This window comes from Corythoichthys intestinalis, chromosome 13 (genome assembly GCF_030265065.1).
Source record: "Corythoichthys intestinalis isolate RoL2023-P3 chromosome 13, ASM3026506v1, whole genome shotgun sequence".
Classification (NCBI taxonomy): Eukaryota; Metazoa; Chordata; class Actinopteri; order Syngnathiformes; family Syngnathidae; genus Corythoichthys; species Corythoichthys intestinalis.
In genome coordinates, this window is record NC_080407.1 from 46,894,844 (window position 1) to 46,922,030 (window position 27,187).

General features: G+C 44.9%; 2 protein-coding genes across 3 annotated transcripts; both read right to left on the minus strand.

Moving 5' to 3' along the window:
- Positions 1-1,202: 1,202 nt before the first annotated feature.
- adissp (adipose secreted signaling protein) lies at positions 1,203-9,202 on the minus strand. Its single transcript, XM_057853676.1, has 6 exons — positions 9,142-9,202; positions 6,228-6,353; positions 6,013-6,152; positions 5,425-5,563; positions 5,236-5,361; positions 1,203-5,154 (listed from the first exon to the last, which is right to left on the minus strand). The coding sequence occupies exons 2-6, from the start codon at positions 6,256-6,258 to the stop codon at positions 5,054-5,056; spliced, it is 537 nt and encodes a 178-aa protein (XP_057709659.1). The 5' UTR covers positions 6,259-6,353; positions 9,142-9,202; the 3' UTR covers positions 1,203-5,053.
- Positions 9,203-9,446: 244 nt separating this feature from the next.
- rin1b (Ras and Rab interactor 1b) lies at positions 9,447-24,845 on the minus strand. Of its 2 annotated transcripts, XM_057853730.1 has the most exons (12): positions 24,657-24,845; positions 17,776-17,919; positions 17,548-17,662; positions 17,400-17,472; positions 17,232-17,323; positions 16,987-17,144; positions 16,628-16,912; positions 16,036-16,564; positions 15,231-15,539; positions 15,029-15,163; positions 14,804-14,973; positions 9,448-13,724 (listed from the first exon to the last, which is right to left on the minus strand). In XM_057853730.1, the coding sequence occupies exons 2-12, from the start codon at positions 17,917-17,919 to the stop codon at positions 13,401-13,403; spliced, it is 2,334 nt and encodes a 777-aa protein (XP_057709713.1). In that variant the 5' UTR covers positions 24,657-24,845; the 3' UTR covers positions 9,448-13,400. The 2 variants fall into 2 exon arrangements, with proteins under 2 accessions (XP_057709712.1, XP_057709713.1); XM_057853729.1 differs by having other exon boundaries at positions 9,447-13,724; positions 15,029-15,160; positions 16,036-16,912.
- Between the last annotated feature and the right edge of the window lie 2,342 nt (positions 24,846-27,187).

Sequence of the window (27,187 nt, forward strand, 5' to 3'; positions counted from 1 at the left end):
TATTATCGCTAATAGTGTTAAACAAACGTCGCACTCAAGTCAAATTTGATGTGTTTTTTAAACAACGCATATTTTCTTCACTGACGAAAATAATGATACAATCATTGTAACAATTTTTACTTAGTTTTATTAAGTAAATGTTACTGTAATATTAAGTTCACAAGCAGTAAAATGTACTTAATAGAAGTAAGTGTAAATTGTTACAATGATTTTTTTTTTTCTGTGTATGGAAACGGAGATATAATTTTTGAAAAATCAGTTTTGGATTAATTTCGCACCCAAAAATGAATTAAAAAACGCACCAAAGCAAAAATAAATCGAACATCTAAACGCGCAATTTATCATAATTCCGCCACTAATTTCTCATGAATTTATATTTCTACTTCTTAAAACTCATTTGATTTTTTCATAGATAAAATCCCAGCTCGTAGGACAATATTATCGCTGCATGAAAACATAAATAAGTGGTCGTTTTGTGCTTTTTTTTTTTGCTTTGTTGTGACGCTTCCCCAGCAAACAAATGCTTTTGTGCACGATCCTCTAATGATAGTTTTGCAGCGCGTGCGTGCGTGTGTGTTCTTTTTCTCTTCCAAGGTCGTAATTACGGCGTTCCGCCTTTCCTGGTCTAATCTCAGCCTCCATCAATAGCGGCTGTCAATCACCCACGGCGGAGACAAGAGGAGGCTGATTGCCGCACAAATATTTGACTTTTGTCAAGATGCTCGCACTTATTTGGGCTAGTCGGGGTGTTTCCACGGCGTCAATTGCTTATTTGCAGGCCGAATCAGCGCCAGAAAATCATAATCCAACCACAAAATTAAATAAAATTTAACATTACTCGTTTTTTAAACTCAACACACACACACAAACGCGGAAAAAACTAAAATAAAGATGACGCATTTGAATCAAGTTTCAGCACTTTTAAATATGTCTAAATCAAATTTAGTCATCTAAATATACTCATTCAAAAAAATATAATTGCAAAAAAACAATTTCAAATGAAGCCAACGTGTCTTTCTTCCATTTCCGCCTTTAAAAGGCAAATAAGGACCACGCGTAATTGATATAATTATTAAAAATAACAATCCGTTATTGGAGCATTATGCCGCCATCGAAACCATCACAAGTAATTATTTTGTGGAACGTCAACGTGTCCTAATAAGCAGTTATGGGAATGAAAATACTTTTAAGAGGGCGACAATGCCACCTAGTGTGCGTTTTAAGAACTGCAATATAAGCTTTTTTTTCTTTTTTTTTTTCTTTATTGAACACAAATACAAAAACAAGTTCTTTTTTTCAGAAGGCACTTGGTAATACATACAGAGCCCTTAAAGGGATATCGTCAGAAATTAAATAAATTTAGACCATTGACGTCTATACCCGTCAATGGTAGCGAATTAGTTAATGTTGCAAAATATGAAACCATGTTTGTTTTTACGGACATTAACAGAAAGAAAATGTAAACCATCTGGTGCGCACCAAATAGTATGTGGTGCGCACTAGAAACTATTTGGTGTGCACGAGAAACAGAAATAAAATACATTTAAACTATCTGGTGCCCACCAGCAAGTTTCTAGTGCACACCACATACTATCTGGTGCGCACCAGATAGTTTCAAGTGCGCACCACATATTTGATGTGCACCAGCTAGTTTCTAGTGCACACCACACTATCTAGTGCGCAACATTGTTTCTCGTGCTGACCAGTTTCTAGTGCACACCACATACTATCTGGTGCGCACTAGTTTCTAGTGCAAACCACATACTATCTGGTGCGCACCTGATTGTTTCTCGTGCGCACCAGCTAGTTTCGAGAGCGCACCCCATACTATCTAGGGTGCAACAGATTATTTCTCGTGCGCACTAGATTTTTTCTCATGCGCACCAAATAGTTTCTCATGCGCATCACATACAGTACTATCTGGGGTGCACCAGCTAGTTTCTAGTGCACAGCACATACTATCTGGTGCGCAACAGATTATTCTCGTGCGCACCACATACTATCTGGTGCGGACCAGATAGTTTATAGTGCACACCAGAGTTTATAGTGTGCATTACATACCATCTGGTGCGCATCAGATAGTTTATAATGTGCACCAGATTGTTTCTCGTGCGCATCACATGCTATCTGGTGTGCACCAGCTAGTTGCTAGTGCGGACCAGATTATTTCTCGTGCGCACCAGATTGTTTCACGTGCGCGCCACATACTATCTGGAGCACACCATTTATTTTATACTTTAAACTATCTGGTGCGCACAGGAAACTAACTGGTGCACATGAGAAACAATCTGGTGCGCACTAAATAGTATGGGATGTTCACTAGAAACTAGCTGGTGCACACCAGATTGTTTCTCGAGGGCACCGCATTATTTCTCGTGCGCACCGGATAGTTTCTCGTGTGCACCAGATAGTTTCTAGAGCGCACCACATACTATCTGGTGCGCACCAGTTTCTAGTGCAAACCACATACCATCTGGTGCGCACCATAGTTTTTAGTGTGAAACAGATCCTTTTTCATGCGCACCAGATTGTTTCTCGTGTGCACCACATATTGGATGTGCATCAGCTAGTTTCTAGTGCACACCACATACTATGTAGTGTGCAACAGATTATTTCTAGTGCGCACCACATACTATCTGGAGCACACCATTTACTTTATACTATAAACTATCTGGTTCACACAAGAAACTATCTGGTGCGCATGAGAAACAATCTGGTGCGCACTAGATAGTATGGGATGTTCACTAGAAACTAGCTAGTGCGCACCAGATTGTTTCTCGAGCACACCAGAGTTTCTAGTGCGCACCACATTCTATCTGATGTGCAGCAGCTATTTTCTAGTTAATAAAAATAACTAATATTAAAAAATTCAACTAATTAAATAATAAATATTTCTCGTGCCCACCGGATAGTTTCTCGAGCGCACCAGATTGTTTCTCATGCGCACCACATACTATCTTTTGCGCATCAGATAGTTTATAGTGCAGACCAGTTTCTAGTTTGCATCACATTATCTGCTGCACACCAGCTAGTTTCTAGTGCACACCACATACTATCTAGTGCGCAACAGATTGTTTCTTGTGCTCACCACATACTATCTGGTGCACACCATTTATACTAGAAACTATCTGCAGCGCACAAGAAACTATCTGGTACGCACTAGATAGTATGCGATGTTCACTAGAAACTAGCTGGTGCGCACCAGATTATTTCTCGTGCGCACCAGATGTGTTTCTCGTGCGCACCACATACTATCTGGAGCACACCATTTATTTTATACTATAAACTATCTGGTGTGCACAAGAAACTATGTGGTGCGCATGCGAAACAATCTGATGCGCACTAGACAGTATGGGATGTTCACTAGAAACTAGCTGGTGTGTACCAGACTGTTTCTCGAGCACACCAGATTATTTCTCGTGAGCACCGGATAGTTTGTCGTGTGCACCAGATAGTTTCTAGAGGGCACCACATACTATCTGGTACAGACCAGTTTCTAGTGCACACCACATACCATCTGGTGCGCACCATAGTTTTTAGTGTGCAACAGATTCTTTTTCATGCTCACCAGATTGTTTCTCGTGCGCACCACATATCTGATGTGCATCAGCCAGTTTCTAGTGCACACCTAATACTATGTAGTGGGCAACAGATTATTTCTTGTGCGCACCAGATTGTTTCTCATGCACACCACATACTATCTGGTGCACACAATTTAATTTATTTTATACTAGAAACTATCTGGTGTGCACAAAAAACTATCTGGTGTGCATGAAAAACAATCTGGTGCACACTAGCTAGTATGGGATGTTCACTAGAAACTAGCTGGTGCGCACCAGATTTTTTCTCGAGCGCACCACATTACGCACCGGATAGTTTCTCGTGTGCACCAGATAGTTTCTAGAGAGCACCACATACTATCTGGTGCGCACCATAGTTTTTAGCGTGCAACAGATTCTTTATCATGAGCACCAGATTGTTTCTCGTGCGCACCACATATCTGATGTGCATCAGCTAGTTTCTTGTGCACACCACATACTATGTAGTGCACAACAGATTATTTCTTGTGCGCACCAGATTGTTTCTCGTGCACACCACATATTATCTGGTGCACACCCTAGAAACTATCTGGTGCGCACAAGATAGTATAGGATGTTCACTAGAAACTAGCTGGTGCGCACCAGATTGTTTCTCAAGCGCACCAGTTTATAGTGCGCCCCACACACTATCTGGTGTGCAGCAGCTAGTTTCTAGTGAACACCACATACTATGTAGTGTGCAACAGATTATTTCTTTTGCGCACCAGATACTATCTGGTGTGCACCACAGTTTGTAGTTTACACCAGATACCATCTGGTTCGCACCAGATAGTTTTTAGTGTGCAATAGATTTTCTCGTGTGCACCATATTGTTTCTCGTGCGCACCGCATATCTGATGTGCACCAGCTAGTTTGTAGTGCACACCACATACGATACAGTGCGCAACAGATTATTTCTTGTGCGCATCATACTATCTGGTGTGCACCACACAGATTCTATGGTGTATAGTGTGCACCAGATTGTTTCTCCTGCTGACCTGATAGTTTTTAGTGCGCACCACATACTATCTGGTGTGTACTAGCTAGTTTCTAGTACACACCACCCATTATCTGGTGCGCACCAGATTGTTTCTCGTGCACACCACATACTATCTAGTGCACAACAGATTTATTTCTGGTGCGCACTAGAGTGTTTCTCGTGTGCACCACATACTACCTGGTGCGCACCAGACAGTTTATAGTCCGCACCAGATTGTTTTTCGTGCGGCCCTGATAGTTTTTAGTGCGCATCACATACTATCTGGTGTGCATCAGATAGTTTGTAGTGCGCACCATATACCCTCTGGTGCGCACCAGATGGTTTAAATGTATTTTATTTCTGTCAATGTCCCTTTAGTGGCTCCGTAGACGTCCAATCCCACCAATGTTCATTAACAAAATATCAATAAAGCTGTTTTAATAGTAGGAAAGTTGTTGATTTGTTTTATAAACCAAAGTTACAGTGACGTCAATGTTCAGTCGAAGCCCTGCCAGTCGCTCTGTTCCGAGTCGTACTCCAGTTCCGCGCCGATGCATCGGACGCCTTCCAGCAGCATGGGCGTGCCGTGATCGCGTTCTACGAGGGACAAACACAATTATCGCGGTTGTCGTCGTGAGCCTGGAACACGGATAGGTGCTAGCAAACACCCAATATTACCCATGACTCTAGCGTGAACTTTAACTGTGACGCCGATCTCATCGTCGAGCTCGCTCAGCAACCGTATGCGCTCGCACAGCACCCCCGCATGTTGAGCTAGGTACTCGCACGTCAACCGTAGACCTCCTGCGAGTGAGAAAGTGGTCCACGGGAAATCGCCCAAAAACAGGAATTGAGATTAACCATCACCTTCAGGGGTGGGCGAGATGTCAACCACACGCAGGTGGGGGCTGGGGACGGGCGCCAAGCACACGTTCTTGCCCAGAGACGGGACCTCGGGTAGGGTGAAAGCCATTTCGTAGCGGTGCTGTAGCTTCAGGAAGCCTACCTGGATGGATGGTTCGTGAAAGTTAGCTCACAGAAAGTCAAGTCTTATCTGTTTAGCTTGTCCTTTAGAGGGGGCATAAAACTAATTCTTAGAAATCAGATTTTTGGAAGACGGACTGACCATGTTCAGACTGCAGGCACATGGGATTCCTCCTCAAATCTGATTATGACTGTTCACACAATTTTTAGCAACTGTCCAAATCAGATCTGGGTCCCTTCACATTATTGACCCACCATCCAGTGTGACATCACGGACAGTCAAAAGCCATTGGGCAGTTCAGACTGAGAAGGATCATGTATGAAACTACCTCCAGTATGTGGTTTCAATCCAATTTCTGCTTTGTTACTGTTCAGACTGCAAAACAGCCATCCAGTTTGAATCTCAAATTTTGGCTGCCAGTCTGAACAAGGCTTAAGCATCATGTAAGGTAGCAAGGAAAAACTCCAGACCTTGACCAGGAAGCTGCCGTCATCCTCCGCCGCGACCGTGATGACAGAGTCGTGCAGCTTGTCGTCAAAGTGCACGTGTGACGAGGCGCGGTCCGCCAAAGCCTCTTGTGCAAAACGAACCCCTCCCGCCTTCGCAGAGTCTAAGGAACCGAAAAACACGACAGCTATTCGCGAGTGGATCTCCACGGTTTACTGACCGACTGATCGCAACTCACTTTTCTTCTTCACCGCGGAGGCGTCAGCCATCACTCCGTGCTCGCTCTATCGCAGCCTGATTGTCACCATGATGGATGTCTTTCAATACACCTAGCTAGCGAACGTGGAGCGGATTCACGGATGCTCTGCGAGTGGAGCAAAACAAGTCCGTAAGAGGATTAGCGGGACGGCGGTTGCATCCCGTACCGGCATCATCATCGCTGCTCTCGCATGCGCTCTCATTGGATCAGTGATTTCTGACCGAATGACCCAATTTCCAAGATAGAAAGCGCCCGGAATGGCTGTCCTGTTACCCTCCTTCTTCTTCTTTCACTGTGGTCGTGTCAACCTTCTCCATATCAAGCTGTCTTCTCTTTCTTTCTCTCTAATAAGAATCGGCCTCATGTATTCCTTTAGCACAACGGTTTCTTTTGTCTCTTGCCTAGTTGCTCACAGGTTACAAGACTGGATCTGCCATAGTCAAACCTAAACTTTGCCCTTTATTCCAATAGGGCTGGGAACCTCTGGATACCTCACGATACGATACAATTTGCGATACAAGGCTCACGATAGGGAACAATGGAGGACGGAGAATCGGGGCGGCAGGAGCGGTATTGCAGTTGCAACAAAGAGGGAGCTGAGCAGAGAGACAAAGCTATCCATCTACCGTTCGATCTTCATTCCTACCCTCACCAATGGTCATGAGCGGTGGGTTATGAAACAAAGAACAAGATCGCGGGTGGAATGAAATGGGTATTCTCAGGCGGATAGCTGGTGTCTCCCTTGGAGACAGGGGGAGCAACACTGCTATTCGGATGAGGCTCAGAGTCGAGTTGCTGCTCCTTCGCATAGAGAGTTGAGGTGGTTTCGGGCATCTGGTGCGGATGCCACCAGAGTGCCTCCCTAGGGAGGGGTTTTTGACACATCCAGCTGGGAGGAGACCTCGGGGCAGGCCAAGACCAGGAGGAGGGATTATATCTCGATACTGGCATGGGAGCGCCTCGGGATCCCCCATTAAGAGCTAGTTAATGTGGCCAGGGAAAGTTTGGCTTCAGATAAGCGAAGCGGTTGAGGGAGGATGGATGGATGGATGCATGGATGCATGGATGCATGGATGGATGGATGGATGGATGGATGGATGGATGGAGGTGTGCAAAATTTCCGATTCTTAGATTATTCGCGATTCGGCCTTGGAAGATTCGAGAACGATTCACAAACATCCAAATTCCGATTATTGAAATATGCCAAGTAAAGCGGAAGTACAACACACTCAGCGCGCCGCGCGGTCTTCGGGACGGGACGGAACGGAGCGGGAGTAGCTAAACATCATGCTTCTCATTACCCGGCCCCTCGGGTAATGCCAACGCTCAACTCACGGCTCTAGCTCAACTCATGCCACGAGATAAAAAAACACAACAACATACCTGACTGCTGCCAAAAAGCTGCTACATGTACAGCTACATAATGTTACGGTAGATATCATATATAGGACTAGATGCAATATAGACTCGGTAGCGGTAGCAGCACATCTGCAAAAAGCTAGATGTGGGCGTTAGAAACGGCCGCCATCTTAAAGCAGTAAACTTCCCTGCAAGGCTGTTGTAGCGAACCTTCCAAGCAAACCTAATTAACTTTTTATCTAAAATACTCCTAAATCGGTAAAATATTTACTTGAATCTATCTTTAAAATAGTTTTAAAACTTTCACATGTCAAAAGTAGACAAAAGGGAAATTATGGAATAACGGGAGCAACTTTAACAACTTTAACGGTTGATTCACAACATTTAATTAATTGAATGTAGTTTAAAGCTGCTGATACAGAATGGGGACTGGAGTTTTTTTATTTAATGTTATTTTTGTATATTTGTTTACTGCTATATGTTAACTTGATACTGAAATAGTAGTTTGGTTTAGCCTGAGAGTAATTTTGAACAATTTTGGAACTAATGTACAAAACTTTAAAAAAATAAATAAATTGAAAAAAAAAAAAAAAAAGGAGGGGGGTGCATCAATAATCGTTTTATAATCGAATCTGAGCCTCTGAATCGTAATCGAATCGTTAGGTGCCCAAAGATTCCCAGCTCTAGTAGTTGGGGTGCAACGGTTCAGTTAGCCCACGGTTCGGTTTGAACCTCGGTTTTGGGATCACGGTTTCGGTTCAGTTATGCTTTTTTTTTTTTTTTAAACTGCCTTTATTTTGCTTTTTAAAAAATGAAATAAACACTTAAAATGTAAACATTTTCGACTGTTAAAATTAGAGATGTCCCGATCGATCGGGATGCCGCTAAATATACCAATTAACTAAATTCCGAATGCCTAAAAAAAATTAGCTCAAACAAAAACTTATGTTGGTCTTAACAGGGAGCGGCTGGATTCAGCCATGTGAAATCAGTTACATCACATTCACTGTCGCCACTAGAGGGCAGTGTATCCATCCAAATCAATAAAACTAAACGCAGACTTTCAAAACACAACATTACAGTGCCACTTTAATTAAACGAATACTCAAAGCGGCAAAATTGAATTTGAATCTTTTTTCTAAATGATTTACTCGAGTTAGTCGAGTAATCCTTGCAGGATTAAGCAACTCCATATACTGTCACACTCCCAACATTTCAACAGAAACTCTTGCCACCACTATCAGCTCCAGTTTAAGTGTTTATACTTGTCGCAAATCCACAATTTTCGTCCTAAAAAGAAAAGATCAGCTTATATTAGATAACAGACGTCCAAGATCTTCAAATAGATTGGATGTACATCATCATCAATGGCAACCAACGAGTTAAGCTAAAATTGCTCCATTTACACGATCGCAAGCAAACTGAATGATTATGAAGTAATTTCTACTTTCTACTCATTTCCTGGTTATAAAGTTATTCATAAAAGAAATTACAGCATAATGCAAAATTCAAGAATTCAAACATGTTGCCATACCAAAGCGCGTCTCGCCTCCTGCGCACGCCCCTCGCCACTTCACTTCCGCATTGGGTCAGGTGGCATCTTGACGTCATACGAGGCACGGTGGCGTCACCTGCTGGTGGTTTTTTGTCATTGAATTAAAAAAAATATACATGACAGTGCCATAGACGAAACAGAACATTTTAATTAACAAATTGTCCTGATTTCAATTTGAAGCAAGGGCGTAGGATTGGTCTGAAATCTGCATTGACTTTATTAACTTTCAAGTGTATTGGTTCAGGTTCGATTTGCACTTTTGTTTAAAAAATAATAATTTTTTTTAACCTGTCTTGTTCACCTGTTTGACACGTAGAATGGAAGTCTAAGTGTCCGGTTGGTCTGAACTGTTTTAATGTTTCACATTGACAGTGTGACATACTCCCATTGTGATCATTCAACATACCTCGTTTATTATGACAAAGCAGCGAACAGGAAGGGATTATGGGGGAACAAAAGAAAAGAAACTCAAACAACAACAAGAAATACATTGAACACCTATAGTACACTAACTATGAATATGTTGGTGCTATTGTCAGCTAGATGTATTTCCGGTCGACACCATGTGGGGGGGCTGTTGACCAGGGAAAGAAGGGGAGGGGGCTGGGGGAGTCTGTAAGCTAAGTGATTGGGAGGGGGGGAGTATACACAAATCAGCTCTGTGATCTAGAAACCAGTTATCATGCGAATCCCTTGTGAATGTAAACTCGTCGGCAACCGACCGTACGCCGCCCCATCGCCAATCCTGGCACCTGGGCCCCCCACCCGAGCGCGCCTAATCACATTTATCGGCGTGCGAGCTCCACCAAGCAGGCAACAGCCACGCAGACGAGTGGAGGGTGCCACCCCAGGGCCATGGCCCCCACCCAGCCAGCCTGGGGGAGGGCCGCGCAGCCAATCCCTCCTCCCACAGCCCAGCAAAGGCGCCATCGTCATTATTACGCCCCCCTCCTCCGGGATCCAGGGTGGTCTCCCAAGCCACCCACGCCCCTATCAACCGGCCTTCTGGGATGGGAGGAAGAGGGAAAGCACCACCAACCCCAGTACGCCCACCCGGCCCACGAGTCACAGCCGCAGCCCCCAAACTGGCACAGCACCCCACGGGACACCCAACGGCCCACCAAGCCCAGGGTAGGGTATTTCACTCAACGCAGCTTCCTCCTTAAATTCAAGAAATTCACTCAGATTAATGTTATGCTAACTCGGATGCAGGTTGGTGTTAGGAGGTGTCCTACACCTTGTGCAGGTGTGCGTGTTTTTAGCCTAATTTCGGGCTGGACGTCAGATGGGTGAGGCGGCCACAGGTGCTTGAAATGACAATCACCAGTCTTCAAAAGCCATTGGACGTTGCCACCTTGTCACCCAATCAACTAGTCTGTTTACTACACTAGTTGCTTCTCGCGTACTGGATTTTTTATCTGATCCCGAGCTCATGACGTTTATGTTCTCGCCCCAGATCTTGACTTAACGCGCCTCTCGTTGGATTCCACGCCTGCCTCCTTCCCAGCTACCCCTAGCAGAGCGATCTACACCTGCCACGTTCTCGCTTGTGCTTGCAAATATAACTTCCTCACCACACTCTGTCTGCTCTGGGGTACCCTGCTGCTCACGCACCCCTAATAGTCGGACATTCATTAGCTAAATTAGTGGTGTGTTCCCCACTTCCACAACATTGATGTCTTTTTACAATACTTACAGTGGCTGCTGCTGGCAGAAAAAAATTGTAATAACTGTAATTCACTTAATAATGGTCGGGTCAATTATATCCTTACAACATTTAGGAAGACAAGCTAAATTACTGTACACATATAATTGAAATCATTATATAATGCAAATAAGGTTCTTAAAAGTTGGAGACAATTTCAGCATGCTTGAAAGTTGGTAGTGTTATGTCCCTACCGTCCCTATGCAAACCTACGCCCTTGATTTGAATAGAATGTTCCATGAGAAAAATTGGACGTCTATCGCTGTCAATGGCACTGGAAGAGTTAAAAAAAAAAAACAACAACGCATTTTTTTATTCTCAATGTAATTGCAGGTTACCTGGCACGATTACAGTGAAAAGGAATAGTGAGGTCAAACAAACACATGCACACCACATTCGCAGAGCCTTTAAATAAAATAAGTTTTAAAAAAACAAAACAAAACAAAACAAAAACATGCATTTATGCTCAAACACATCGTCGTCACTTGCTGGTAAAGCTTGCACAAATCCAACCCGGAAGCCGAACAATCAAAGGTAGTTTTTAAATACAAGACGAAGTTGAACAATCAGCGGGGTTCTGTTCCGGTCTCATCCGCTTTGACTGCTAATACTGTCGTGGTATGGCGACTCCTGGAAAATTCACTTGTACGCACGTGAATTTTCACATATTGGCAGTTTGACTCTGTGTCCGGATTCACACTGGTGTCACCTCACGACGATTGTAGGAGAGAAACAGCCAAAACAAAGAAAATCGGTTTCATAAAGAGCAGCGTACTAGTATTCCTTTTGTCATAGCCAGCTTTATGCAACCAGTATTATTAGTAAAGGTCGACCAATATATCGATCGGCCGATATATCGGGCCGATATATGGACATTTTTCAAACTCTGCCAATATAATAGGATAGTTAATTGTGATTTTGCACGATCTAGTGGCCAGTGTTGCAAAGGTAAGCATTAGAAGACAAAAATCTACTATGCATTTACCATATTGGCCCGAATATAAGACGACCCTGATTGTAAGACGACCCCCTCTTTTTCAAGACTCAAGTTTGAAAAAAGACTTTTTGAACCCCAAATTAATTTTTATACAGAAAATAATTACAGTACATCTGAAAAAAAAATTATTACAACAATATATTTGACAGAAAAAGCATGGTATTTTGCCTCATTCAAATCTTAATATCTGAACATTTGCAATCACATTCGTAAATGAATGGCTTCTGGTTTTTGAAATGTAAATAAACTAGGGGTGTCAAACGATTAAAATTTTTAATCGAGTTAATTACAGCTTAAAAATTAATCGCAATTCAAACCATCTGAAAAATATGCCATATTTTTCTGTCAATTATAGTTAGAATGGAACGATAAGACGCAAGATGGATATATACATTCAACATACGGTATATAAGTACTGTATTTCTTTATAATAACAATAAATCAACAAGATGGCATTACCATTAATAACATTCTGTTAAAGCGGTCCATAGATAGAAAGACTTGTAGTTCTTAAAAGATTAACGTTAGTACAAGTTATAGAAATTTTATATTAAAACCCCTCTTCATGTTTTCGCTTTAATAAAATTTGTAAAATTTTCAATCAAAAAATAAACTAGTAGTCCGCCATTGTTGATGTCAGTAATTACTTACACAATGCTCATGGGTGCTGAAGTCTATAAAATCAGTCGCACCCAAGCGCCAGCAGAGGGCGCCAAAACTCCAAAAAACACAACAAGTACACATTTGACTGTGCTGTCATTTTAATCTGTTTGAGCAGGGCATTTGTGCGTTAATTGCGTCAAATATTTTAACGTGATTAATTTTAAAAATTAATTACCGCCCGTTAACGCGATAATTTTGACAGCCCTAAAATAAACCAATCTATTGTGATAAAACAACAAAATTGCAATAACTGCAATAACCATCAAAGTGAGTTCTAATTATAACTGTAATCCTGAAACAAATCTGAATAAGGAAAAACATTGCAATAAAATAATGCAAACTGGTTAAACTTGAGAGTAGCTGAGCTATGTCATGACAGAACATCGCTTCAATGATATCTGGCGCCATCTAGCGTCGTGAATGGGTATAATGTCTAGACACTAATATAAGACGACCCTCACTTTTTCAGTCTTATTTCAATGCAAAAAACACCTCTTATATTCGGGCCAATACGGTACATAATGATTGCTTCAATTGCCTTTCATAATTACAAAATCGGCTTTAGACATCGGCAATCAGTTGATTTTAAACACAAAAAAATCGGCATCAGCCTTTGAAAATCCAATATTGGTCGACCTCTAATTGTTAGGGACTTCTGGTCAAGAACAAAAAGCGTACTAGTACATGGACTTTGAGCTGGACATCCAAAAACTGCTCATATGTCCACGGACGTCCGACTTCTCCTTTGTCAAACTTTGGCACAGAGGTTTTTTTGGTGACCTCATTCCTCCACGGCAGAACCGGAATTCTCCTCCTCCCGGTCCGTTTGACGCAAATTTCTGCCCCACGCCCCCCCGCGGACGTCGATCCCGCTCACTCCTCGCACACCGACTCACTCAGGTCCACGGCGCCACCTCGGGTGAGCCGCCGCATCTTGCTGAAGTCATGGTCGGTCCTCAGGTAGGAGAGGGAGGGTCCTCCCTCGCTGTGACCCGCCAGGTCCTGGGGCTGGGCCTGCGCCGGTAGGGCGCGCATTTCGCCGCCGCTGCGCCAGTATAGCGTGTACTGCTGCGGGTCAGACACGCCGAAGGTGTCGGCGCACAGCTGCGCCAGGGCTTGGCTGCTCTCTCCCACTCGCCACTGCAAGGTCCGTACGGCGCTCCGTTCCCCGTCCTGGAATAGTATCCGAACGCACCTCTAGAGAGAGCAGAAACAACACACTTAAATACTGGGAAGTCCTCCCAGTCAACATGGATTGAACGTCTATCCCCGTCAATGGCAACCAATGTTAAGGACTATCATAAGTGCTACTGAGTCAACGTAAAAACAGCTCATTTCTAAAGTGCTTTACCTCTTCTTCATGGTCTTAATCCTCTCTCTACACCTAGTAGTGCCGGCTGGCATCCTGTGGCAAAGCGTGGTACTACACTAAACTTATTTCAGACGTGTATGAACTGTAAAAATAATTTCCTGAGTATCAGTGATATTTCAAGAAGACTCCAAAAACAGTGTACTTACACAACCATAAAAATTTTGCAAGAGACCCATAAAGACGCGCAAGGCAACCACAAATATCAACAGGTCCAACTTACAGAGTCACCGAGCTCCTCGCTGTCCGTGTGCATATTGTTTTCCCGCTTGGATGAGTAGATGCAGCTCAGTAAATTTCATGTTATCTGACCGCCCACTTCCTCATCGCACTCGCCTCACGGATCGCCCGCCTGTGTCGGAGCAGAATCTGGCTCCCGGCTCACTTGGACTGGCTATTTGAAGCCCGGCGAGGCACCACGTGACTGCAAGCTTGACAATGCCTCTTTTGATTTTTTTTCTCTCTCTCTCTCGCAACTGCTCGGACCAATCCGAACCTGGCGGCACGATAGCAGGTGAAAGTGCTTGTGTATGTGTACATGGCCCACATCTGAGGATTACCTACCTTTCAAATGTAATCCCTGCAAATTAATTTCAAAGGTGTTTACAAAATCTGGACAGGGACAACCCGGGTTTTTACGGGAACTCTGCCTCCATCTCAACCTGCCCTACCTAAGGGATGGGTTTCCTTGTATTGATTAGTAAATCTGTGTTCCAGAGAAAAGGCCCCAAGAACAGGACAGGAACTGAAGATTGTTAGGAGAACTGCTTTTTGTAACAACCTCTGGTGTTTAGAATTGCTTTCACCCTGAAAGAGTTCTTTACAACCATCACAGTATCAATCCCAAAGCAATTGAGTTGAAAATCTGATGAGTAGCAACACCGTGGACTTTCCTGTCCAGAACTACCTGGCTCTGCAGGTTCTCCTTCTGCCTCTGAGCCTCACGGCTTCGCCGACAACGCCATTGCTTCAGAGCTTCCCGGGCCTCGGATGTCACGCAGCCTGATACGGGTTTGTCCGGGTCCAGACTCTGGATCAGATGCAAGCTGGCAAACACGCTGGTCAAGTAGGAGCCACCTGGAAAGCAGAGTCTGTACATGTTAGGCTTTTTGATGTTCAAGTGAGCACTAACCTTCACCGCTGAGCCAGGATGGCTCCAGGAGCTCCATCATGTATTCCACCTCCATCAGGACGTGAGGCCTGTTGGCCTCAACGATCACGTAGGAGAGTACCGGCAGGAAGTCCTCCCAGCTCACTACCTGCCCTGCTGAGAACCAAAAAGTTTGAGGGTTTCGACAAGGGATGCCTAAGTTGCGGCTCGGAAATGGTCCCACCTTGGACGGCACCCGAGGCCTTCTGCACGCACTTGCAGACCTGCAGCAGCAGCAACACCTTGTCGACAGGTGAGTGTGTGCGCCGCATTAGAGCCAACTTCTGCTTCACCTTGTCCACCTGCCGACCGTCGGGGACCCCGGTGCGCAAGCCCAAGCGCTCTGCGGCGCCCTGATCTTTCACGCGCATGAGGTTTCGGCTGAAGCGCTGGCTGAAGGTGTCCCGCTGGTGGAGCGCTGTCAAGGCTTTGTCCAGGTGAGATTTCAGAGGACGGAGCACACAGGAAAACATGGCACGCTCCAGGGCCAGATCTGCCAAACCAAGAGAACCATTGCAATTCTACCTCTACTATAATGGCGTATTTGGATTTAGTTACTTCCCAGTATAGTTCTATCTCTATCTCGCCTGTGTCCATCATGCTCACGTGCAAATAAGTGAAGTGACTCCATGTTTCTACCGTGCCCCTCGCTTCCCCAGCCCTCCCCCCTGCACCCTTCTTTGAATCGTGCGCTCTCCATGCGTGCGTGGGCCTGTGAGATCTTTTTATGATAAACGAGAGTGAGGGAAAAAAATGCAAATGGCTCCCACCGACGCAAAGGCAGATAAATCAGAGTGCAGGAAGGAAGGAAGGCGAGCGGCCCAGCGATCCCCCCAGAAGCCCGCGCACTGCCAGGCAACGCACGTGAACGAGTATGCGCACAAACACAGCAGCCTACGCAAGTTTGTGTGAGTTTTATATTTTGTACTAACTTGCGTACATCAAAACAATACGTGTGTTGTTGGTTCGAATTCAGTTTCCGCATTCACCTTTCTCATTTTCCGGCACCAATGTTTCAATGGGAGGTTCTAGCTCGCCGCTTTCCAGTAAACAACACTTGGCCTGGGAAAGGAAGAGGCGCACGCCCTGCAAGAGTTCCACAGAGGTCGCACACGACGAAGAGGCGGCGTGAGATTTGAGCAGCTCCCTCTGAGCCTGCAGGAAATCCTGCACCATCCCTCCGAAGATGGAGCGCCTGTCCCGGGACAGCTCCTCCACCAGTCTTGCCAGCCGCTTGTCCGGAGCGAAGAAACATACAAATGCCTCGCTCATACGGTGCAGGCCGCCGCGACCTCGCGAGCGCACCAGAGGTGGCCGCCGCGAACCCCCGACTCGACTTTGGACACCACTCTCAGACTCCGGATCCGAATCATTTTCCTCGTCCAGACTGCTGAAGGAGCTGTTGCTGTCCAGCTCAGCCAGAGACGGAGCCGGCTGGCGCTGCGGGGCCAGGAGAGCGACTTCGAAGACTGGCATCTCTGCCGGCGGTGACTGCTGGACATCAGGAAGCCGGTCCACCTTAAACGGCATACACAATTTTATTTCCCACACTCGTCTTTCAAGTAAAGAAGACCCGCTTACTTGACGTGCCGACAAAGCCATCATATCCTCTTCCTCGGAACCTGCAGACCCTGTCAACACAGCAGGGGTTCTCCTTAGGACCCCCGCTCCAGCATGAACTCTCCTCTGGGAATTGGAGTCGTGCAGCCTATCGGCCCCACTGGGTCTCTCTACCGACGGTGGTGGCGAGTAGGAGCCCACCCCTTCAAGGGACAGGTTCATGGAGGACTCTGAGAGGCGGAGCCGCATACTACGCTTGAAACGGTGTCGCTTGTTTGAGGCACTGTGGTTCTGGAGTTCCGATTGCTGCAAGCCCAAAAAAATCGGTGACTAGAATGATATTATTTTAGATTTTTAGATGGACTGAAAGTGAAACCCACCTTGCAGACTTCCAGCTGCAGGAACAGCGGGTTAATAAAGCACAGCTTGCCTTGAACACTCCTTCGGTCTGAGGCCACCGCAACCTGAATCGGGCTTCCGCCGGATGATGTCAGCGGTCCGTTTTGAAGTTCCGACGCGCTTGGCGAATTCCAGAAGTCTGCACAGAGACCAGACAAGACGGAGGACAGCGAAAAGTTGGGTTTTCCGATTTAACGTTAACGCACAACCGTACTTTGGCCTGTACCTTGGCCCATGTGCGAGATAGCTTCCAGCTGCCTGTGCGTCGTGGCCTTGGCAATGGCGTCGGGCAGCTGTAGAGGGAAAGGCAGGACATCCCTGCGGACAAAAATCATCAAAAAACGCTTGCAAATGCTTTTGTGCTGGAATTCATGTAAATTCTAGGAAACCGGACCTGCTGACGCAATAGAAGGCCACTAGGCGACACAAGTCCGGGAAGCTGAGTGCTGAGCTCTCCAAGGCGAACGCTAGCAGAAAAGGAACCAGAGTTTGAGTAACGACCTTATTGGCGTCGGCCACAGTGCCAGCGACGTTGAGCTCACTGTAGTCTTCCTCGCAGATGAAGCACTCCTTTACCGAGGAAGAACCCCTGTCGGCCGTCACCCTCACACTTAGAACCTTCCTCTGGCTGGAGCTGCACTTGCGCACCAAGAATGTCTGCGAGTAGACCATTGCCATCATCAGCTAAGAGCTAGCCTAGCATTGGATCTTAGCTCATTCGCAAAGGCCCTTCGCCACGCACATCCCTTGCCATTTAGAAGGCAGCTCACCCCGACAGGCTCTCGAAGCAGAATGTAGATGGCGGAGTCCTGCTTGAGTGACAGCTGCAGCCACACCGGGTGTGTCAACAGCAGACGATCCAGGACGCTGAAGGCCCTCTGGGATCCCGGCTGAGTGTCACCGGCCTCCTGCATCTAAAACACAGTAAAAATTGGACCAGGTTTCATCCCTTAACATGGGATTTTGACAGTTCTGTCCCGTACCAGCCCCGAATCTTTTACTGGAACGACCATTCCTCAGTAATGCAATGTCTCTGTCTCAATTCCTAAAAGTTTTGGTCTTGTCTTTGTAAGGCCTTTTTACTTTTGCAGTTTTCTTGTACCCCTTACTCTTTACTGTTTTCTACATCCACAGATAACGATTAACCAGAAATGGTTTGAAGCTAACAGTTGCCAACAACAGGCTAAATAAGTAGCCCGTGTCATCCAGTGTCCGAAGGGTCAGCAGTACGATCAAGGCTACGTCAGCGGAACCGTTGGTGCGTGAACCTGAGCATGAATGGATGAATGCAAGCCAATATAAAGCACATTTGTACTATATGCATACAGGGGGGCAAATAAGTATATAGTCAACCACCAATTGTGCAAGTTCTTCTACTTGAAAAGATTAGAAAGGCCTGTAATTGTCAACATGGGTAAACCTCAAGCATGAGAGACAGAATGTGGGGGAAAAAAAACAGAAAATCACATTGTTTGATTTTTAAAGAATTTATTTCCAAATTAGAGTGGAAAATAAATATTTGGTCACATACAAACAAGCAAGATTTCTGGCTGTCAAAGAGGTCTAACTTCTTCTAACGACGTCTAACAAGGCTCCACTCGTTACCTGTATTAATGGCACCTGTTTTAACTCATTATCGGTATAAAAGACACCTGTCCACAACTCAATCAGTCACACTCCAAACTCTGCTATGGCCGAGACCAAAGAGCTGTCCAAGGACACCAGAGACAAAATTGTAGACCTGCACCAGGCTGGGAAGACTGAATCTGCAATAGGTTAAAAGCTTGGTGTAAAGAAATCAACTGCGGGAGCAATTATTAGAAAATGGAAGACATACAAGACCAATGATAATCTCCCTCAGTCCGGGGCTCCATGCAAGATCTCACCCCGTGGCGTCAAAATGATAACAAGAACGGTGAGCGAAAATCCCAGAACCACACGGGGCGACCTAGTAAATGACCTACAGAGAGCTGGGACCACAGTAACAAAGGCTACTATCAGTAACACAATGCGCCGCCAGGGACTCAAATCCTGCACTGCCAGACGTGTACCCCTGCTGAAGAAAGTACACGTCCAGGCCCGTCTGCGGTTCGCTACATAGCATTTGGGTGATCCAGAAGAGGACTGTGAGAATGTGTTATGGTCAGATGAAACCAAAATACAACTTTTTGGTAGAAACATAGGTTCTCGTGTTTGGAGGAGAATTGCATCCGAAGAACACCATACCCACTGTGAAACATGGGCGTGGAAAAATCATGCTTTGGGGCTGTTTTTCTGCAAAGGGACCAGGACGACTGATCTGTGTAAAAGAAAGAATGAATGGGGCGATGTGTCGAGAGATTTTGAGTGAAAATCTCCTTCCATCAGCAAGGGCATTGAAGATGAGAAGTGGCTGGGTTCTTCAGCATGACAATGATCCCAAACACACAGTCAGGGCAACAAAGGAGTGGCTTCGTAAGAAGCAATTCAAACTCCTTGAGTGGCCTAACCAGTCTCCAGATCTCAACCCCATAGAAAATCTGTGGAGGGAGTTGAAAGTCCGTGTTGCCAGACGACAGCCCCAAAACATCACTGCTCTAGAGGAAATCTGCATGGAGGAATGGGCCAAAACACCAGCAACAGTGTGTGAAAAGCTTGTGAAGAGTTACAGAAAACATTTTTCCTCCATTATTGCCAAAAAAGGGTACATAACAAAGTATTGAGATGAACTTTTGGTATTGACCAAATACTTATTTTCCACCATGGTTTGCCAACAAATTCTTTAAAAATCAAACAATGTGATTGTCTGGGGTTTTTTTCACATTCTGTCTCTCATGGTTGAGGTTTACCCATGTTGACAATTCCTCTCTCATATTTTCAAGTTTGAGAACTTGCACAATTACTGGTTGACTAAGTACTTATATACCACACTATTTGAGATTGAACCTGTGACCAGAATTCACCAAAACCATTGGAGTGGAGACCGAAACAAGCCTCCAGACGAACACCGGTCTTGAGAGTTAAGGTCTGAAAAGTGGCGCTCGCTCTACTCACTCGGATCGGCGTGCTGCTGGATGTCACTCTGTGTGGGTTGCCGGCGAGCGCTCGCCAGAGGAGCAGCAGATGGTTGCTATGGCAACCCTGGCCTACACGTTCTACCAGGCATTCCCACTCAGTGAAACACCTTTTCCCTGATAAGCGAGGCTGCGCGCGCGCACACACCAACGCTAAAGTGGCTAAGAGTTCATTTTCATGAAATGCTTCAAGAAAAAAAAAAACCTTGTTTACACCACGTGTAATTCTATTTTTTTTACTTGACGCTTTTTTGGAGAAACCATGTGCTTGGATGACATTCAAGCTTTTGTTTCCAATGATTTGACACATCAGCGCTCACCTCCTGACACCTGTTACGTAACTCCTCCCCCTCCGGTTGAGCGCGCGCCGCTTCGCAATGGTCATGACGAGTGTAAGTTGGCGAAAAATAGCCCGAGAGTGCTCATTTGTCACGTCCGGGATAATTGTTTTCATCATTTGGTCCTGCTCCTCCACAGCGCGGTCGCTAGGACCACCCGAGCGCGCGCACGAGACGTTCAGGGAGCACGACCCTACAGCGTTTCCTTATGTAAAACCAACGCAACTGCGCCCACACAAACACAAGTAGTGGGTAGGAATCAAGTCCTAGTACTTTTTCAGGCATCTGTACTTTAGTATTTCCTTTTCTGATCAATTTTAATTCCAACTCCTGACAGTTGAAGACAAAAAAAAAGCGTATATTCGATTGTTTCGTGTAATTGTGAAATTCAAATATTTTCGGCAAAAACTGAACAGAAAAACTTTGTTTTCATTCTTCTTTCTGAACCAAATGAGCAAAGTGAAACTGCTGCCATCTGGTGGTTGATCATGGATTTACTTCCGCAATAAACAAGATAGGGCGAGTGACAATTTCAGGTTGTTAAAAACATACTCCGGTAAAAAAAAAAAAGGATCTGAACCTTTTGGAATTTCTCACATTTCTTCATAAAATCACCATCCAATGCGATCTGATCATTGTCAAAATCACACCGATGGAAAAAGTGTCTGCTTTAACTAAAACCACCCAAACATTTATAGGTTTTAATATTTTAACTCATTTGCTCCCAAAAACGTATACATACGTTCTATTATTAATTGTTTCAGTGTCCCAAAGAGTATTTATACGTCTTTTATGTTGTTGTGTTTTTTTTTTTTTTTTGTCAAAAAAGATATCTCTGGGTCATGATTCAATTTAGCTCCAAAGCACAAAGCTGAAAATCCATTTTAAAGCAATAAAACTGGCCACTGGAGGGCAGTAGTGCATTTGGTAAGACCCGCAATCCGATTCAACGGCAAAAAACGGCCAAGCCGCACGGCCGGGCGTCGGCGGAAGACAACCGAATGGATGCCAGGCGGCGTACGACCGAGCAGAACAACCGGTAGGATGCCCGGGATGCCAAGCGCTAGACGACCAAACAGAATGACCGGGACCACTAGTGCAGTGGACAATGCCTATGAGCAGAGCCCGCAGAGACTCAAAAAAAAATTCATCTTTAAGAGATAGATGGCGATGAGGGAAAAGTTTAACCGACTGTCGCAGCCAGAACAGCATCATCTTTCAGTTTGTTATGTGTAAATAAATTGTTATTTTGCAATCAAAAGCTCTATTTGTCTTGTTGTTTATCTTATTTGTAAAAGGAATCCTGATAAACTTTTGAATTCATTCTTCCATTAATGATTGCAAGTTGTCCAGGCCCCAAGACAGCAAAACAGCCCCAAATCATGATGCTCCCTCTACCATGCTTCACGGTGGGGATGAGGTGTTCATGTTGGTGAGCTGTTCCATTTTTCCTCCATACATAACCTTGTGTGCTACTCCCAAACCATGCCCAAACAATTCACCGTTGGTTTCATCAGTCCACAAAATATTTTGCCAAAACTTCTGTGGAGTGTCCAAGTGCGTTTTTGCGAACATTAAACGAGCAACAATGTTTTTTTTAGACAGAAGTGGCTTCCTTCGTGGTTCCTTCGTAGTTGATGTGTGCACAGAGATATTGGACTGTGCCAGTGATTTCTGTAAGTATCTAGCAGACAATCTAGGGTTATTTTTTACCTCTCTGAGTATTCTGCGCTGAACTCTTGGCATCATGTTTGGTGGACAGACACTCCTAATAGAGAGAAGCAACATGTGCCAAATTCTCTCCATTTGTAGACAACTTCTCTGACTGTCGATTGGTGAACATCCAGACTTTTAGAGATGGTTTTGTAACCGTTGTATCCTTTCCCAGCTTTAGGGGTGGCCGTGGCACAGTTGGTGGCTGGAGTTGTCCTTGGACCGAAGGGTCAGCAGTTCAATTCCCTGCTACAAAGCTACTGTTGAAGTGCCGTTGGGCAAGGCACTGAACCGTAATTTGCCCCCAATGGGTTGGCAGCACCTTGCATGGCAGCAGCACCATTGGTGTGTAAATGTGTGTGTGTGAAAGGGTGAATGTGTGCTAATGCAAAGCGTTTTTGGCATATTAGCTATGTAGATAAATGCGCTATATACTGTAAGTATTTACTATTTACTTAATACAAATCAACAATCCTTGATCGCAGGTCTTCATACATCTCCAAGCCTTGATGCACATCAGAAAATGCTTTTAATTAAGACAATTCTAACCGGGTGTGTGTTTTATAGTGGGTAAGGCGACTTTAAACCACTCATCAGTGATTGGGCACACACTTGACTTAATTTTTTTGGTAAAAATTGATTTCAATTGTTCTTTAAGTTTCCTTGGGCAGACGGTTCACTTCCTTCTGTCATTGTTTGCATGCTATCCTCATTAAAACATGAAAACCTATAAACATTTGCGTGGTTTTAGTTAAGGCAGACACTGTTTTTTCATCTGTGTGATTTTGACCAAGATCACATTTGATGGAGATTTTATGCAGAAATATGAGAAATTTCAAAAGGGTGAGATACTTTTTCGTACCATTGTACGGCAACATCACATTTAGGGTCATGTTGACCTCAATATTAACATTTTTGGTGCACAAGTGTGGCCTACATGACCCAAAATGCGATGAGGCGTAGGTCATCTTGGTCTTATAGGTCTGGATGAGTCCTGGTTTCTTGCAAGTCTTGAGTCTTGAATTCACTCATATTTTGTCCCCGAATATGCGGTTGGTGCTTTGACGCAAAAAAAAAAAAAGTTTGCCAAACGCCCGCAACGCAATCTCAGCCCCACCGTGAAGCATGGTGGAGGAAGCGTCATGATTTAGGGCTGTTTTGCTGCCTTGGGGCCTGGACAACTTGCAATCATTAATGGAGGAATGAATTCAAAAGTTTATCAGGATGTTTTGCAGGAAAACCTGAGGCCGTCTGTCAGACAGTTGAAGATGCATGCTTTAACAAGACAATGATCCAAAACACAGAAGTAAATCAACTTCAGAATGGTTTCAGAAGAACAATATACACGTTCTGGAGTGGCCAAGTCAAAGTCCAAACTTGAACCCCATTGAGACGCTGTGGCATGACCTAAAGATTCATGCCAGACATCCCAGGAATCTGACTGAACTACAGCAGTTTTGTATAAAAGAATGGGCCAAGATTAGTCCTGATCGATGTGCCAGACTGATCTGCACCTACATGAAGAGTCTGGTTGAAGCTATGGCTACCAAAGGGGGGGCCACAAAATATTGAATGTGATTGTTCACATACTTATTTTCCCCACTTCTGTCATTGTTTGCATGCCATCCTCATTAAAATATGAAAACCTATAAACGTTTGGGTGGTTTTAGTTAAGGCAGACACTGTTTTTTCATCTGTGTAATTTTGACAAAAATCACATTTGATGGTGATTTTATGCAGAAATATGAGAAATTCCAAAAGGGTCATATACTTTTTCATACCACTGTATGTCGACATCACATTTAGGGTCACGTGGACCTTGATATGAACATTTTGGTCCACAAGTGTGGCCTTCGTGACCCAAAATGCGATGAGGCGTAGGCCGTCTTGGTCTTATAGGTCTGCATGAGTCCTGGTCTCTGGCAAGTCTTAAGTCTTGAAATTTCTCATATTTGGTCCTCAAATACGCGGTTGGTGCTTTGACGCAAAAAAAAAAAACAGTTTGCCAACCGCCCGCAACGCATCTGTGTGGCCGTGATGGCGGCTAAGTTTAGCCTGATGACTAATGGGACAACTAAAGCGTCTGTGAGGGGTTGGAAATAACCGATTATGTTTCAGCGCCATTAACGGTGATGGACGTCCAATCAATTTGAACTAGGAGAGTCTAACAGTGATCATTAATAGTTAATAAGGAATGAATTGACTATAATAATAATTACAGGAATCCACCAAGTGGTGCTCAGGTCAAACTCCAGCTTTAAAAACAGCAGTTTTTCACCCCTAAAAACTGCGATGATGTTTGGGTTCAGAGGTCAAATCTTATTTTGGAGTTGCAAACACACGCGACGACTTGACGAGCAACAAGAGGCGAGGAAGGCGCGAAGCATCCACTCCCACGCTGACAGGATGGCGCTTAGTTTTCACTCTCGCCCATTATGTAACGTTCCGCCCACTTGGGGGCGCTTTCACCTGTTTGACCTTTCTCTCATTAAAAAAAAACTCTTAACACTTTCTTCAAGTGTCCGCTAAGGAAGTCAGGTGACTTACCTTTGAGATTCGACAAGCCCCTCCCCCTGGCCAAACTGGACGAGTGCGCTTCAAAGGCGTCAGCGACGCGTCCTGGTGCGGCGCCGGCGGCGGCTGCTTGACGATCGGGCGGTCAGCGAGAATACTTCAGCGACAAGGTGGAGGAGTAGACTGATGAGCGCATCTCGAGCGGATGCCTGCCCTGCCCAGCCTCCGTGCAAGCGAGCGAGTGCATGCGCGCAACTTCCAGCAAGTCGCGGCCACTCCTGAAAAGCCCCCCGAAAAATCTCAGGCGTGGCCATGGGAACGCGTCGGCGCGTCATTCCGCCGGAAATGGACTTTGTCGCACGTCAGCGCGCTCTATTTGGGGCACTTTGACGGGCATAGACGTCCGAGCCATTTTAACTGGGAGAGGCATGGTCAAAATAGATTAGGCGTCAGTGACGCCTCCAGAAATTTTTCATAGGGGTGGCCAGATGGGGCCACTTAAAATCTTGGGGTGGCCAAAACTAAAACCCATAATTTCAGGTTTTCATTATATTATTTCAGTAAAAAGGTCAGGGGAAAACTATCAGAAAGACTTAAGGACACGTCTACTGATATACTTTGTGTGATATTTGATGTTACTAATGATTTAATGTGCATAGTCCATAACTGTCCAGTCAACATTTTGAATTCCACAACAATTCTGTTTTTATTGTGTTATGTATATATTAGGCATAAGGTGTACATTTAACGAGGGCTGTCAAACGATTAAGATTTTTAATCGAGTTAATCACAGCTTAAAAATTAATTAATCGCATTTCAAGCTATCTCTGAAATATGCCATATTTTTCTGTAAATTATTGTCGGAATGGAAAGATAAGACAAGACGGATATATACATTCATCATAATGTACATAAGTACTGTATTTGTTTATTATAACAATAAATCCACAAGATGACATTAACATTATTAACATTCTTTCTGTGAAAGTGATCCACGGCACGGATTGAAAGACTTGTGATTCTTAAAGGATAAATGTGAGTTTGTTTTGTATATTGTGACTAAATATTGCCATCTAGTCTATTTGTTGACCTTTCAGTAAATGATACTGTAGCGACTAAACTGTTCTGCCCAAATGCACGATGGGAAGTGGTGCAACCATGACTGTGTGTGGTGGCTGCAAATGCTGTATCTTTTCTGCGTTGGGTACACTACAGGGTGTTCAGAAAAAGATCAGCTCCTGTCATTCATCCCCACGTCGCTTCCCACAATATTTATAGTTACTGTGGGAGAGATGACGAAGCTTTTGCCAATTAAAAGCACGGCCCCAATGAATGCTTGTATCTACTCCACTCACTTGACACTGCCTCTTATCTCTGTATATAAGTAAAACGGCACCATTGTAGGCTGTTTGCGTCAATGCGTGAGTGAGTCGTACCGCGAATGCGTTAATTGCGATAAATATTTTCACGTGATTAAAAAAATTAATTACCGCCCGTTAACGCAGTAAATTCGACAGCCCTATACTGTATTTAACAAAAGAAAATAAATGCATTCATTTGGGATACAATACATAACTGATGCTACAACAATCTAACGATATAATGGCAAGCGGGGTGGCCAGTGGGGTGGCCAACCAATTTATAGGGGTGACAGTGGCCACCCCTGGCCACCCCCTGGTAGCGCCACTGTTGGGCGTTTATCAACGTCAATAGCAGCCAACAGCTAATTAAAGCCGTTAGAAAAGTCAGAAGCATGCAAATGTTTTTCCTAATTGTCTAACTCAGGGGTCGGCAACCTAAATTGTTGAAAGAGCCAAATTGGAGCAAAAAAACAAATACAGTGGGGCAAAAAAGTATTTAGTCAACCACTAATTGTGCAAGTTCTCCCACTTGAAAATATTAGAGAGGCCTGTAATTGTCACTATGGGTAAATCTCAACCATGAGAGACAGAATGTGGGGAAAAAAAACAGAAATCACATTGTTTGATTTTGAAAGAATTTATTTGCATATCATGGTGGAGTTAGCTTTTGTAGCCGGGGGTCGGACCGCCAAGGCCCCCGCCTTTGGCTGCCGCCCAAATTGCTACGCACCCGACCCCTTTGGCCCTTCCCACAGGTGGTGAGCCCATGGGAAGGCGGACCCACGTTGCCTTTTCGGGCTGTGCCCGGCCGGACCCCATGGGAAAAGGCCCGGCCACCAGACGCTTGCCTTCGAGCCCCACCCCCAGGCCTGGCTCCAGGGGGGGGCCCCGGTAACCCGCGTCCGGGCAAGGGAAACTTGGATCCTGTAATTTTCTCCATCATAAGGGGTCTTGTGAGCCATTCTTTGTCTGGCCCCTCACCTAGGACCTGTTTGCCATGGGTGACCCTGCCAGGGGCTTAAAGCCCCCAGACAACATAGCTCCTAGGATCATTGGGACACGCAAACCCCTCCACCACGATAAGGTGATGACTCAAGGAGCACCTCCAAATCCGAGACGATGGTCCTCAGCCGGAAAAGGGTGGCATGCCCTCTCCGGGTCGGGGATGAGATCCTGCCCCAAGTGGAGGATTCAAGTATCTTG

What these genes read in the sequence shown, in the direction of transcription:
- adissp (XM_057853676.1), bottom strand. Translation starts at nt 6,258, where the DNA reads ATGGCTGACGCCTCCGCGGTGAAGAAGAAAA. An exon ending in CTCCGCGGTGAAGAAGAAAA is followed by an intron (nt 6,153 to 6,227) that starts GTGAGTTGCGAT and finishes TCGGTTCCTTAG; the next exon opens with ACTCTGCGAAGGCGGGAGGG. An exon ending in AGTTCACGCTAGAGTCATGG is followed by an intron (nt 5,155 to 5,235) that starts GTAATATTGGGT and finishes TGTCCCTCGTAG; the next exon opens with AACGCGATCACGGCACGCCC.
- rin1b (XM_057853729.1), bottom strand. Translation starts at nt 17,919, where the DNA reads ATGCAGGAGGCCGGTGACACTCAGCCGGGATCCCAGAGGGCCTTCAGC. An exon ending in TATCTCGCACATGGGCCAAG is followed by an intron (nt 17,145 to 17,231) that starts GTACAGGCCAAA and finishes GTCTCTGTGCAG; the next exon opens with ACTTCTGGAATTCGCCAAGC. An exon ending in GGTGCCGGAAAATGAGAAAG is followed by an intron (nt 15,540 to 16,035) that starts GTGAATGCGGAA and finishes TTGGTTTGGCAG; the next exon opens with ATCTGGCCCTGGAGCGTGCC.